The sequence below is a fragment of the Echinops telfairi genome, unplaced genomic scaffold (genome assembly GCF_000313985.2).
Source record: "Echinops telfairi isolate 266 unplaced genomic scaffold, ASM31398v2 ScPeMD7_7469;HRSCAF=8507_1, whole genome shotgun sequence".
Classification (NCBI taxonomy): Eukaryota; Metazoa; Chordata; class Mammalia; order Afrosoricida; family Tenrecidae; genus Echinops; species Echinops telfairi.
This window is the reverse complement of record NW_022111373.1, coordinates 149,521,516-149,536,272: the sequence shown is the minus strand read 5'-3', so window position 1 is coordinate 149,536,272 and position 14,757 is coordinate 149,521,516. Positions and strand designations below refer to the sequence as shown.

The following is a 14,757-nucleotide window of genomic DNA, read 5'->3' as shown; positions in this document are numbered from 1 at the left end:
AGAAACGATGTACAAATGCGCTTTACACAATTGATGTGTGTATGGATTGGGATAACAGTTGTATGAGCCCCTAATAAAGTGTTAAAAAAAAGAAAGAAAAAGAAAAAAAAACAAACACTATGTTTTCAAAATAAATAAATTAATTAAAAAAAAAGAACTGCCATGGAGATGTATACATGTAACAAATCCAGGCATCTCAAGCGCGTGTACGATTCTGAAATGTGGCCGGCGTTGTTCGCATAGTGGGGCTTTGCCATGGTCCTTTCCAGTCATTCCACACAACGGCCCATCAGGGACTCACTGCCCGCAGCCACCAGGCTCCTTTGCTTTCTGTGATGTGCTGATTTCATACCAGTGGGGTGTCACGTACCATTTGTCCTTTGATACGCTCAGCATGATGCTTTTGAGGCTCGCCCTGTTGTGGCACACAATAGGACATGGTTACTCTTTAAGTCTGACGGGGGAGAGGTGAGACCTTGCTTCCCTGAAGAGCTACAGCCTTGGAAACCCACAGGGACATCTCTGCTCGGTCCTGTAGGGTCACTGTGAGTCAGAATCCACTCAAAGGCTGTTTGTTTTTTTAAGTTGCTGATCATTAAGTTGTTTGTTGACCATTTCAATATCCATTTCAGCAAAAAGTCTGTTTAAGCCCTTTTCCCATTTATGTATTAGGTGGTCTGTCATTCTGTTGCTTAAGTTGTAGGGATTTATGCATTTTGAGGATATTGGCTGCCCCTTTGCTTTGCTGAGCAAGACCTGTGCTAGAACAGTGGAGGGACATCTCCAGATTGCCCCACTAACATTGTCCCTGATCCTGCCAAGCCTGTTAGAGATGAGGGAGTGAGGAGAACGCATGCCTCTGGGCCGGCGTGTCCCTGCCACAAACTGCCCTCTGGATGTTTCTGCTCTCCAGGACTGGGCGCTGGGGGTCCTGCATGCCAAGATCATCGCAGCCATCACCCTCATGGGTCCTCAGTGGTGGCTGAAGACAGTCATTGAGCAGGTAGGACACTCGGGTGGGCCAGGTGGCCTGGGGGAGCTTCTCCAGTTCCTCCTCCTCCTCTTAGAACAGGCGCCTTGCCTGGTGCCCTGGGGATTAAACACAGCCCCCCCAAGTCTGGGTGAAGCTTAGCCAGTCACTTCCCATTGAGAGCGTCTTGCGAAGCAGAGGCAGGCTGCAGTCCAAGTCCCTAGGGTGCGCTCTCCAGGCTTGCAGCACCACACCCGCGAGGCTGCTGGTCCAGAATGTGCCTTGCAGGCGAGGGCCCTGCAGGCCTTGCCCAGTGCCCTGCCTCTGACGGCTCTCCCCCACATGCAGGTGTACGCCAACGGCATCCGCAACATCGACCTGCACTACATCATCCGCAAGCTGGCGGCCCCCGTCATCTGTGTGCTCCTGCTCTCCCTGTGTGTGCCCTACGTCATCGCGGCGGGCGTCGTGCCACTGCTTGGTGAGGCCACTGCACGGGCGGGGGTGGCCCTCGAGGTCCCCATGTCTCAGGCTGCTATGCCATTCCTTATCTGTGGGTGCAAATCCAGCCCAAACGGGATTTGTTGCAAATGTGAGGGGAGTTCAAAAAGCATCTGGGGAAAAGGCCCAGGACTCAGTTGTCGGCGTGATCGATCATCTAGACTTCCTGGAATGAAGGTTTTGATTTCTTTTTCCTCTAAATTTTATTTATTTTATTCTCTTTTGAGAACATATATGGCAAAATATGCACCAATTCATCCTCTATCTACATGTACGGTGACATTGGTGCCATCCTTGGAGGTCGGCACTCATTCTCCACCTCCTTGTCTGGGACGTCCTTCCATCGACCTGTGTCCCTGCCTGCCCCTCCACTCTCGGCTAGACCACTCAGGTAGCTGTTGTCAGTGCCATCCCCTCAAAGAGCCGGTGCTGAAGGCGGACCGTTCTGACTAATCAAAGTAGACTGTGGTTTGGTCACTAGGAAGGCTTCATGGGACATTTCTGGTTCACGGGTTCAAGACCATCTCAGAGCAATCGTTCGGGGGTTCAGCCACCCTCCGTGGCTCCCCAAAGTGTGGAAGCCAGGAGAGCTGGAGCATGCTATGCATTCCCCCTCTTGATAAGATTCTTCCGTGGAATCGTTGATGAGATTGTTGAGTAGTGGTGACCAGGCACTGTCCAGTTCTGGGCTGGTGGCCCAGGAGGCCACCTTCATGGGGGCAGTCAGCCGCGCCTCCACTACTCCCTGCCTGAGGAGGTGCAGCCCGGTGACTGGTGCCTGCTTGCTAGCTTCTCCCCAGGCATGGGACTAGGGGATGGACTAGCCATGATGATCACCCGTTTAAGTGGGAGGTAGCCAGGACCCTAAAGCTCCAAAACAAAGACCCAAGTCTCATGAGGTGCCCGGTTGTGCATCCGCCGCCTCAGCAACTGTTCTGTGTCGTTGCTGTTAAGTGTCACACATTAGCCAGTTCACCTGTTCACAGGTGTACAACCCACAGACAGAAAGTACAGTGATCCACTGCATAGCCCCAGCTGTGACCAGCGGGACTTTTCTGTCCCTGTTGTTGCTGGGTGCCACTGAGTCTGTTCCAGCTCACAGCAACCCTTCCGGCCCCGCACCATCCTCGCCACCATGCTTACCATTGAGCGCAGGGTGGCAGCCACAGTGTCACTGCACCTTGTCCAGGGCCTGCCTCTCTTTCGCTGCCCCTCCACTTCACCAAGCACGCTGTCCTTCTCCAGGGGCTGGTCTCCTGACAGCCCTCCTGCTTCTAAGGAACATTCTGGCTGTACTTCTCCCAAGACCCATGGGTTGGTTGTCATGGCAGGCCCAGGCACTGGGAATACTCTTCCCCCGCACTACAGTTCAGACGCACGCCGGATCCTCTTCCGTCTCCTGTGTTCAGGACCCAGCTTGCATGCACACAGGAAGCAGTGGGCTTGGTCAGGTGCACCTTGGGCCTCCAGGTGACATCCTTGCTTTTCAACACTTTATAGAGGTCACTTGCAACAGTTTTACCCTGTGCAACGTGTCCTTTGAGTTCTTTATTTAAATGTATGATTAATTGGGAGTTAATACATACATAGTTCCGTAGTTCAATCACATCTTGCAGAATTGTACAGTTGCGACCACAATCAGTTTCCAAACATTATTTTTCTTCCTGGATTCCTTGACATCGTCTCCCTTTTACCCCCACCCCCCACTGTAACAACACCCCCCCTAATTTTGGATTTTCTTATGTGTGCCCTTATGACATGTATGAGGGATGAGGACATTGGGACATTATTTCAAGTAAGAAGACCCTGATGTGTTGGATTTCACGCCATTGTAAGGTTAACATAACTGTTCTCAATGCTTCCTGAGGCAACGAGCATATTAGATCAGGGTTTTCTCCATTCACATGTCGCCTCACACTGATAATGGCATCATTTCTGTGTGGACGCGCCCTCTCTGCTGTTGCCATTTTTATATTTGCCTTTGAGTCCTTACCTGCTGCTTCCATCTGCATCGATTGTGGATCCAAGCAAGACGGAGTCCTTGGAAGCGTGGGTCCTTCTCCTGTTTATCTGGATGCTGTCCCTGGGTCCAGGTGGGAGGGTCTTGTTTTCCTCCCTGAAGCTCGGAGGAACACGGTTCCCTCGGAGCCCGCTGACTGGACAGCAGGGCATGGGCTCTGTTAGTAGGACAGCATGTGTCCACACAGCTTCCTCCATACCTGCACGTGCCTGCGCTCCCGCCCCGCCCCTCACTGTGCACCTGCCAGCACCACTCCACTGCAGTGGGCATGTGCAGACCCCGCCCTAATGAGCCCTCGTCCCCGCAGGTGTCACGGAGGAGATGCAGAACCTGGTGCAGCGGCGCATCTACCCCTTCCTGCTGATGGTCGCCGTCCTGGCGGGCATCCTGTCCTTCCAGGTCCGCCAGTTCAAGCGCCTCTATGAGCACATTAAAAACGACAAGTAAGTCCTCTCCCCAAGGAGCCCTAGGGGCTCAACCTGAGGGCCGGAGGTCCACACACCCACCCGCCGCTCCTGGGAGGAGGCGGGGGAGGAGGCTAGCTGTCAAGGTGGCATGGCAGCTTGGGGAACCCTGGGGAGCATCTGTTCTTCCTGCAGGGTCGCACGCGGGGGAGGAAGGCGGGTGGGCGTGTGACCTTGAGACACTGCTGTGCCCAGGGAGCCCTCACCCTCACCACCACCCCCCACCCTCCCACACACACACACATTGTGGATCGGCACTTCCTGCCTCCCACACCCGGGATGATTGGTCTGCATAGCCCAGAGCCCCCGCCCGCGTGCCCCTCGGGCGTGCCTGCATTAAACCCATCCCCACTGTCTGTCTCCCAGGTACCTTGTGGGTCAGCGGCTCGTGAACTATGAGCGGAAGTCAGGCAAGCCGGGCACCTCGCCGCCCCCACCACCACCCTCGCAGGAATAAGTGCCGTCCCAGCTCCTGCCCCAGCCTCTCTGTGCCCTCTCCTGTGGACTGCTCCCTGTGGAGACCTGCGGTGGCAGTTGTGTGTGCTCGCCAAGCCCTCTCAGCCCGAGGAGCGGCCACTGCGCCCCCTCACCTGGACGCCACACTGCGGCTGTGGGTGCCAGCTAGGGCCTCCTGGACCAGCGCGGCGCAGCCAGCGTGCACCCCCAACAGTGTCTATTAATTTATTAAACCCAGTGTCACTTTACGTGGACCTGCTGTGATCTTGACAGGAGCGTGCCAAGCAGCGTGTGGGGGAGCGGCGTCCTCAGCCGCACATCACCGCCAGTGTCGGGAAGTTGTTTGTATGACACCAAAGTTGTTGTACATTTTCTACTGCCTGATGTTTTCCATGTGTCGTGTTTGTAATACTGTATAGTGTCTTGTGCTAGGTGAGGAGATTATTTTTGATTTTGATAATTTGATATTCCTGTGATCAGCATTGGGAGTCGGGTTCCTTGCTTGTTGGGGCGTGTTCATGCTTAGAAGAAAGAGACGTCCGGGGCAAGGTCATCAGTGCCCCTCCCCGCTGCCTTTTCTCCCTTGGGCAGCAGTAGCCAGAAATCCTACAGGGTCACTGTGCCGTGATGGCGTCTGGCCCGCTGGCCACGCGTCATGGTGTTCCATCTGTGAATCCCAACGTTTCCAAAGCTTTCGTTTACAGAATAAAGCTGCAAATCAAATCTTCTCCATTTTGTCTGTGCAGAAAAGGGAGCCGGCAGGGTGAGGCTCGGGGGTTGGGAGGTGCGGGGGGAGCATGGGAAACTGTTGCACCTTTCAGTGGCCCGGACACTGAGGACCGGATTTCTGTATGTCCAGCGCTCCCAGCTCGAGGCTCCGAGAACTGGGGACAGGAGGTGTGTGGGTCCCAGTCTTCCATGCACAGCGTGAGGGCGGAGCCTGGAAATGTCCACAGCACAGGAGGACCACAGGGCTACAGCAGCCATCAGAGACTACATTGAGTGTTCAGATCGGAGACGACCTGTGAAGAGTTGTGGCAACGCCAGTGCAGCTGCCAGTCAACGCCTTCTGGTTGTGTTGCGTGCCAGCGCTTCTCCCTCGAGCAGCCCCAGAGGAAGGATGGAAGCGAGCTGGTGCAGGACCCGGCTGCACTAGCAACCTGCAGAGCTATCCACTGGTCCAGGGAGAGGCAGAGTGCCCTGCAAGACCAGAGAGGCCAGTGTGTGGAGCCTGCTGCTCTTCCTCAAGGCTGGTGTCCCCCTCTTCCTCACCATACTCGGAAGAATTCTGTGCTGTTGAATTTATGCCTCGTCAACACGGTGATTTGGACTCCCTCCAGGGACTTCAGTTGTGTTTTTATATTGTCCTTGAATTTTAGGAACAGAAAGAAGTCTGGAGGAGCAAGATTGGGGATGGAGGGTGGATGGGACAAAGTTCCCAACAAAATCCCCCTGAGGCAAACCTTGCTCCCTGGAAGAGCGAGCCGGTGTATGGTGATGTTGGGATACAATTCCTCCGTACCTTGGCCTTTTTCTCACCAGTGGGGTTTCCTGTTTTCTTGAAGCTATTGCAAAATAAGTAGCCACAAGGAAGAATTAAATGCCTCAACACATCAACCACAACAATTGGAACAAGACCAGCCAAACAAACCCCGAGACACAAGAAGAACATAGTAAAGATCAGAGGGAAAAATAACAATGCCGGCACAGACCCCTCTGTGGGTTGAGGTGGTTGCCCTGCAGTAGTGGATGATACAGATGCTACGGCCAAGGCCATCCAAGAAGTAGTCGCCACTGTCCCCGTTGGCTGCCAACAGCCTGACTAATGGGGCCAGCGGGACGTCGGGGCAGAGCAGCCGCCTGCTGTCCCTGAAGCGCCTGAGATCCTGGAGACGCAGCTGGACGGCAAGGAGATGCTGGAAATCTCAAGGAACTTTGAACTTGTGCTGTTGGAGATAGTTTGTGAACTTGAAGAAATGTAGGTGGGGATATTGAATGCAGAAGTCTCCCCATGAACCAGGAACTTGTACATGTGTTCAAGGAAGTGAAAGAGGAACTCTAAAGCATAAATGAAGACGTCCGCACAACGAGCAACTTGTCAGGATAGGACAAGTGGTTTATAGTCCGCAGAAGAACTGACTCGGGAGCTAATAGTGAAAACCCCAGAGCTGACGGTCAGGAGATCAGAGCACAAGCCGTAGATGCCTTCTTATCCAAGTTCCAGCAGTCTCCTGATGAAATGGGTCTTCCCTGAGGCACAAGAGCAGGGCCTGTTACTCAGGGTTTTTTCAAAGCATGGGGAAGTGTGAAACGGATCCACAATGGAGCTGATCGCCTTCTTCAAGGAGCAGCTTACGAAGACTTGACTGATGGGCTCCAAGGGAATGCGGACATTGGCACAAGGATCATGTGACATATCCCCAGTACTGACCGGCCATGGACGCTGTGTGACCGACCCCGGAAGAACCACCCAGACCCGCTGAAGGGCACTCCTGTGCCCCTAGAGGTATGTTGGAGGTAGGCTAGCTTGGCTCCATCACGCGACTGCTTCCGAAAAGGAACGTCTCAAAGCCCTTTTAGAGCTTGTCACCGCACAAGGTGTTGAGGACAATATTCAAGAACTTGTTGGGCCTATCACTGAGGGTGTGTGTAGGCCCCTACAGCTTCGAATTGAGCAAGCAGTAGTTGCTGAACCTAGAACAATTTTATTACATAAAAGTTCTAACTCTTCAGATTTTACCACCGTACAGGTGGTGGCATTGTTGGGAACACTGCAAACACCTTGCTGACTGCCATTGAAGAAGTGCATTTGCTAAGCAAACAAATGATTCTTCAGTAGCTTGAGTCTTCGTGGAAGTAAATTAATGGACAAGGTTGAACTCCCTCCACCTGACCGTGGGCCAAGTCCTATACTAAATCAGACACACTCGCATTGTGAGTTTCGGCATCTCATGATTCTTCAGCGATGCCATTGAGTTCTGGCCTGGCTGATTTTGTGCAGGTTTTGTTGTGCCTTCGGTCCCCTCCTCCAGACGTGCACCGTATCAGCCAGCAACCGAAGCACAGCTGACAAGGCCACTTTCATGATCTGTTCGCTGTGTATCATGAAGACAACATGAGGTTTGTTTGAGTTCACTGCTAGTTTCAGATGGAAGCCTATTTGGACACTTAAAAATGAGCATGTACAGCATAATGTACAGCAACATAAACCTGAACAGGGCTCTCTAGCTAATTTGTCCGTCCTAGATTCTGTGGCACTGAAGGCTGCAGTGGTTCAGTTGGGTGGTTACCTGGCGGCCCCAGACAGTCTGTTCCTGCCACAATTGAAGTTCCTCCTGAGTGCCACAGTGAGAGCAGATCACAAAACAACCTACCGACCTGGTCTGCAGAGCCTACAGTGACCCGGGACATCCGGCATCGTTTGCCATAACAAAGTGCAGGCCCGTCTCTCCTGACGATCTGGTTTGATCGTGTTAGCAAAAAATGGTCTATCCCTAAAGTACTGACCAGTGTCTGGTCTATAGTCTGCCTTTAGACATGATGGCTAAGTTTTATTTGTATATTGAGGTGGTAAGCCCCAATAATATCTTTGATCTGGTCATGATGATATGTAAGTACTGTAACCTATGTTGAGCTGAGGTAGGACTGCTCCCTACCTAGGCCAGCAATTCTCAGGTCTCTGCTACCCACCTCTGCAGCACTCTGTAGTCGCCCTATATTCTGTAGGATAAATGTCTGGGGGAAAATAGTACAAGAGAGGCTGCAGGCTTTTTTTTTTTCTTTCTTTTTTTTTACAAAACTAACTGAAATTACAGTACCTAAGAAATTCATCTAATAAAAATGACTTTCTCGGGATATGCCCCAATAAATGTCTTTTTACTTAAAATTTTTAAAGATCAGAGCAAAAATAATTTAAAAATCAAGGCAAGAAGTTGGTTTGTTGAAAAGATCGATAAACCACTGGCAAACCTTACCAAAAAAAGGAGAAAAATCAAGTATCATAAGAAATGAAATAGGTGACATTACAACAGAACCAACAGATTTTTTTTTAATCGCAGTGTTGTAAAGAAATATGTATTCCCACAAATTTGTGAATCCAGAAGAAATGAGTGAGTATCTAGAAATGCATTACCTACTCAAGTTACACAGGCTGATGTGGAAAAATCTAACAGGCCTATAATACAAAAAAATAGATCTGGTTATTTAAAAAAATTTTTTTTCAAGTAGAAAGAAAATACTTTAAGATGATGACAACAAATGTATAAATGTGCTTGACACAATGGATGGATGCGTAGACCGTGATAGAGCTGTACGACCCCCAACAAATAATCCAAAGGAAAGCCGGACTGGTTAGGTGTGACAGGGTGGGTCTCAGTTGCTTGTGGTGGTTGCACGGTTCTAGGTTCGTAGAGGGTAGCATGCAACTTGTACCGGTGTCCCGGCCTCGGGCACTCCATCTTCCTGCAGCCGTGGCTTCTGTGGGTGCACACCGTTGGTTTACTTGGACCTCTGCCTCACCTTTCTTCTCTTGTGCGCTCTCTTCCTCCACTTGTCCTTCATGATTCGAGGTTTCTAACAAGATGGAGCTCCTGGACGGCCATGATCTCACCAGCCAGGTCCACGCACAGTGCAGGCAGAGAGGGCAGGATAGCCTCTCTATTTAAATACTTTCTAAAAAAAATAAATCATCGTACTGGGGGCTTTTACAGCAATCCATACATCAATTGTATCAAGCACATACATTGCCATCATTTTAAAAACATTTTCTTCCTACTTGAGCCCTTGATACCCCAAAAGGAAATTCTCCTCTGCCCTGTAGGGTCACTGTGAGTTAAGGCCAACTTGACTGCAGTGGGCTTGGGCTTAGATTGTTTATGCCCCCATATTACCGTCACCCCCTCATCTGTCACTATTGCACCCTGGGGGCTTGCATGCTGCCATGCTACTAAAAACTGTTTCAAAGTCCACAAGACACTTCAAGCTTGAAATACAATTCGAGGAGAGCCTTAATATATTAAGTCTTAAACATGAGGAAGGCACATTAATGAGGGAGGCCATTAGCACAAGGTTATGGCATTCCACTGTGGGCGACCATTAGCACCAGACTGCTGTTTCCATGAGCACTGGCTGTGGTTCCAAGTGAGACAATCCGCAACAACTTCAACCTTGTCTCCATTGACCAACGATGTTACCGTTTGGTCTCTACATTGAATCTTAATCCACACGGAAGGCTGCAATCCTTCATCTTCACCAGCAAGTGCTTCAAATCCTCCTCATTGTCCCTCCTGGCCTTCTGCAGACCGAGGGCTGAGGTTAAGCTCCAATACAAAGCTCCGATGTCCCAGTTCTAGGTCACTAGTCTCAGATAACCAGCATGGCACCCCCTTAACCAAGATGGTGAGGATGGTGCAGGGCCCGCCAGGGTTGTACACGGAGTAGCTAACAAAGTAAGGCGGTGTATAATTGGGGCGTATTTGGGGTGCACATTTGTGGGGTGCACATGGGTGTTCTTTTAGCGGGTCGCGTATTGGGGGATGTGCGGTTGGGGACTTGCTGTGCGGGTCTGACGTGGGTGTGCGCTTGGTGCGTGTGCACGGGGTTATGGACATGAAATGTGCACTCGGCGGGTGCATCTGGGGTGCCCTTGGTGCCCGCGTGTGCGCACTTTCAGCGGGCTGGAGCCCCGGGAGGTCCGGCGTGGACCCCGCAGCCCTGCCCTCTGTTTGGGGCGAGCATCCAGCCGAGCGCCGGGAGCCGGGATCACGAGGCCTGAGCATCTCATCAGCGGGACAGCTTAGGGCAGCCACTCAAGGGGAACAAACCGCGTGGAGGACCGCTCTGGGCCGCACTGCGCAGGCGCGCGCTTTACCCACCGCCTCGGCCCGCGCAGAGCGTGTGAGCGTACGCGGCTCCGCCTCCACTGCACCGATGCGCCTGCACGGAGTCTCCAAGGAGTGCGCGCGGCGCTGGGGGCGTGGCCCTCGCGCGTCCTGGTTGCCTGGATACCTATGAGCAACAATAGTAGTGGGCGCTGTGGCTGGCAACTGTGGTGTGTCGTCCAAGGGGCCGTTGGTCCCTATTCCCCACTAAACTGGAGAAGGAGGCGGTGAGACGTCCCCGAGTGCCCCTCCAGACACACTGACGGACCCGGACCCCAACGGGTCGCTAACCCGAGCCCCACCGGGAGCCCAAATCCGGGGAGGGACACGCTGACCTTGAGCCGGATCCAGGACCCTGGCTCCAAACCCAGGGAGGGTCGCCAGACACCTGAACCTCTTCCTGAGACTAAGACCCTATACCTGGGTGGTAGGCGGGATGGAGGGGTCTGGCCCCATTGCCCAGCCTCAAAATAAGGGTGACGGGGTGGGTGGATCCCTGGCCAGGGCTGACCGCACCGTCGCCTGCCTGCCCACCAGCAGCAGCCTCGGTCCTCCCAGCCTGGTCCCGACGCCATGCCGCTTCCAGACACCATGTTCTGCGCGCAGCAGATCCACATCCCTCCGGAGCTGCCTGACATCCTGAAGCAGTTCACCAAGGCTGCCATCCGCACGCAGCCGGCCGACGTGCTGCAGTGGTCCGCGGGGTGAGCCGGCAGCCCAGACCAGCACAGGCGTCCACTGTCCAGAGGATTGCTCCTTCCTGGGGACAGGCCCTCGCTTCCCAGAAGACAGGCTCCCAATGTCTAGAGGACAGACAAGCCTCACTGCCCAGAGGATGAGCCCCTTCCAGGGGGACTGGCCCTCACCGCCCAATGGGCAGACTCTCAATGTCCTGAGAGGGGGGTCCCTTCCATGGGACAGGCCCCCACTTCCTGGAGGACGAGTCCCAATGTCCAGAGGAGGGGCCCCGTGTCAGGCCAGGTTGTCTACAGAAACAGAACCTGTGACATCATTGATGTACAAGGCCTTTATATCAAGCAGCCGTCTTATGTTAAAAAGGCACACCAGCTCAGTCCAACTGAGTCCGTAAGTCTGGGGCCCTCTTCAGACTCATGTCCCTGAGTCCTAGCCGGGGCCCTCTTCAGACTCATGTCCCTGATGGCTGGTGACATGGAGAGGTGAAGCAGGAAACAGGCCGGTGGGTGCAGAGCTGTGTGGATCTGAGCTTGGTGGGAACATGGCAGGGAGCCTACAGCTCTCAGGGTGGAGCAACCCACAGGGGGCCACCCCCGGAGGCAGACAGAGTCCCATTGAAGGTCCTAGTGAGAAGGAAGGCAAAGTGGCAGAGAGAGAGGGAGGTTCCCAGTTTCTCCTTATAAGAAGGCCACGCCCCCGGAGGAGGCATCCAACACACTGAGAGAAGATCACCCCTACACTTTGAGACAAATTCAAGTTGACATACAGCCATCCAACTACCACAGACCCTTCCAGGGAGACAGGTCTCCCAATGCCCAGTTGATGGGCCCCCACAGTACCCACCAAGCTTCTGACGGCTGGCCGCCTGCTGGTCTTAGCTATTTTTCAGCTCTGTCCAGAGGGGACCCCCTTCCTGTGAAGGACAGACTCGAGATCCCAGTGGCCACCCAGAAGACAGACACGGGCCTCACGCAGGGGCTTCTGAAGGTGCTACACAAGCAGGTAGGCAGCAGCTTCCGGCCGGTTCCGAGGAGGGAGTGGGGTGGAGGTGGGGTTTGGACCATGAGAGACCACCCCTACAACCTTTACAACCACGCCAGGGGCCTCTGGAGTCTTGAAAACCAGATTCTGGAGACATTCTGAGATGGTGACTCTCTACAGGGGTAGAAAGCCTCCTCTTTCTCCCTGTACACCACCTCAGAACAAACTCGCTGCCATCGAGTGGATTCTGACTCCTAACCACCCGCTAGGACAGGGGTTTCCGGGACTCTTTGTGGGGATGTACTGCCTCATCTTTTTCCCCAGGTGTGACTGGTGGTTGCAAACTGCTGACCTTGCAGCTTGCAGCCCAATACTGAACCACTCTGCCACCAGGGCTGCTCCTGAAATGAGGAGCAGGTCCCTCCTTGAGGTGTAAGCCCCTGACCTGGAGGGATAGACGGGCAGCCCTCCACTCGGCCTAGGAAGGAGCCAGGACTGCCCTCGGCACATGGCCGGCAGGGGCAACCAGTGTCCACCCTAGAGGATTGGGGGCTTTGCAGTCCCTCCAAGGGACCTCTGCAAGGTGCCCGGCAGCTGCATCACCACTCAATGAACCCACGACGTGAGAAGAGAGAGGTGCCAGTTGGGCACCCGTTCTGACGAGCCTTGCCCCGCCCCCCCTGTTCCCTCCCCAGTGCAGCCACAAGCTCATGGTGGACCTGGACGACCTGGAGCAGAAGTGGAGGAACCTGTGCCTGCCCACCGAGAAGTTCCACGCGCTCCTGAGGCTGGACCCCCCCATGGAGAAGGACATAGAGTGGCTCAAGTTCCTGGCGCTAGGGTGCAGCTCGCTGGGTGGGGTGCGTGCAGGCTCCTTCCAGCCCCCTCATTCCATAGATGGCTGACTAGGGGGCGGCAGAGCAGACATGGGCTTCTGCCCAGCACCTGGTCAGACGGCCGTGTGGGGTTGTGCAATCCCGCGTCCGCTAACCCAGGTGCCCACCTCCTCCCCCGGCTGTCCCTCTGGCCTCTTGAGGGACAGGGCCTGTTGCTCTGGGCTGGCACCGCTCTCTCCGTCGGCCTGCCTGTTGTGTGGTTGCCAGCCCTCTCCTGGGAGGGCTTCTGCTCCGGGTCTGATGGAAGACTAAGTCGTAGTTGGGGTTCTCTGCCAGTCTCTGTCCCACCAGAGAGTCTGGTCTTTTGCATGGATTAGAATCATGTTCTACCTTTAACCCACACTCAGTCCAGAACCTTCTCTCGTGGTCCCAGTCTGAGTGGTCAGAGATGGTAGCCGGCCACCATCTAGTTCTTCCTGTTACCGAGAACGCATGCACAGGAAGAGCTCACTAGGCCACCCCTAGGCAGCTGTCCTTGGGCGGGGCCCCCAGAGGGGAAGAGAGCTGTGAGGCTGTGTGCAGGCTCACCTGCCCCAGGTGTGGACCAACAAAAGAGGTGTGTTTCCCCGTGTAGGGGTGGCAGGGGGCGTGCCCACACCGGATGGCAAGTGTGCCCACTTGTCACCACTCCAGCCCCTCCAGGTGCCCTAGCCTGTGACTGAGGCTGGGACCTCTGCGCACGCTCCCTCCCCACTCTGCTCCGTGGCTCTGCGTAAGTGCCGCATGCTAAGGAGTCAGGAGGACACACACACACACACACACATGCACACACACACACGCACGCACGCACGCACACACCCACACACGCACACGCACACGCACATGCACACGCACACACACGCTCTCTCTCTCTCTCATGGCCGGCCCCTATGGCTGCTCAGGTGGGGAGGCTGGAGGGAGTGTGATTTGGTGACCCTGATCCCCACTACCGAGAGGAGGAGGCCACGTGTCCTCCAGACAGGACCCGCACACACTGACCACAGAGCATCTCCATCCCGTGGCCAGGGTTGCTGGGGGCTGTGCGACCTGTGCTAACCCAGGACGGGCTCTGTAGGGCTCAGCCGCGGGTCCCGTGTCCCCTTCACCCAGTCGATGAGGAGTCAGGTCCTGGGGTGCCCGGGGTGGGGGCTGCGGCAGCCTCCGTGGCCTCTGACGGAGAAGTGCGCTGGGGAGACCTTCAGTACAGGAGCTACTTGCACTGACCCTCATGGTCTGTAAAGCGTAGCCAGGGACGTCACCACGCCTTCCCGGGGCGGAGCTCTTGCGTATCACCACGTCCCGCAGCCCAGCTGACCCACCGCTCCCATCTGTGAGGTTCTCAGAACCCCATGGGCCCTGCTCCTACCCCCACTTTTGCTTGCCCCCTCATTCCCCCAGCACCCATGCTCGATGCCCCACAACCTCTTCCACCCACCTGGTGCCAGGTGGGGCCCCAGGAGGGCACAGGGCAGGCAGGAGCTGTGCACAGGCTGGTGTGGCACAGGGCCCCTCGTAGACAGGACGGGGGAGCGGCTGCCCTTGTGGGATTTCTATATCACCCGGTCCGTGAGGCCATGGACCCGGCGCCTCCTGATGGGCGTGGGGAGTCGCCCCAAGGACTGGCGTCCCAGCGGGTGGTGTCTGACGGGACTGGCCAGGATGGGCCACCAACCAGGGCGAGCGGGCTAGACGTGGAATCTGAGCCAAGCTTAAGGCCTACTGGTGTGTGTTCTGGAAGCAAGCCATGTGGGCTGGGCCTGGGGACACGCGCAGGGTTGATGGGCCTGTCCCTACCCACAGTCAACACCCATCTTACTCAGGCCACATGCCTGGGGCCTGGCTGAGGGCCCCCCTGTGCTGGAGACTGGAGGCCTTAACACCCCCTCCCCTGTGTGTTCCAGCCGCCACCACCCCC

General features: G+C 55.0%; 2 protein-coding genes and 2 pseudogenes across 2 annotated transcripts in view; all 4 read left to right on the top strand.

Moving 5' to 3' along the window:
* Positions 1 to 5,139, top strand: part of MARCHF6 (membrane associated ring-CH-type finger 6) — a 54,741-nt gene extending 49,602 nt beyond the window's left edge. Inside the window, exons 23-26 of the mRNA XM_004698414.2 lie at positions 914 to 1,003; positions 1,319 to 1,451; positions 3,799 to 3,934; positions 4,322 to 5,139. Coding sequence (XP_004698471.1) covers positions 914 to 1,003; positions 1,319 to 1,451; positions 3,799 to 3,934; positions 4,322 to 4,412 — 450 coding nt within the window. The 3' untranslated portion in view covers positions 4,413 to 5,139. The remainder of the gene's footprint in view (positions 1 to 913; positions 1,004 to 1,318; positions 1,452 to 3,798; positions 3,935 to 4,321) is intronic.
* Positions 5,039 to 6,934, top strand: LOC101642511 (annotated as a pseudogene).
* Positions 6,848 to 7,812, top strand: LOC123520880 (annotated as a pseudogene).
* Positions 7,813 to 10,837: 3,025 nt separating this feature from the next.
* ROPN1L (rhophilin associated tail protein 1 like) overlaps positions 10,838 to 14,757 on the top strand; it is a 5,077-nt gene continuing 1,157 nt past the window's right edge. Inside the window, exons 1-3 of the mRNA XM_004698118.2 lie at positions 10,838 to 10,994; positions 11,865 to 11,988; positions 12,663 to 12,827. Coding sequence (XP_004698175.1) covers positions 10,864 to 10,994; positions 11,865 to 11,988; positions 12,663 to 12,827 — 420 coding nt within the window. The 5' untranslated portion in view covers positions 10,838 to 10,863. The remainder of the gene's footprint in view (positions 10,995 to 11,864; positions 11,989 to 12,662; positions 12,828 to 14,757) is intronic.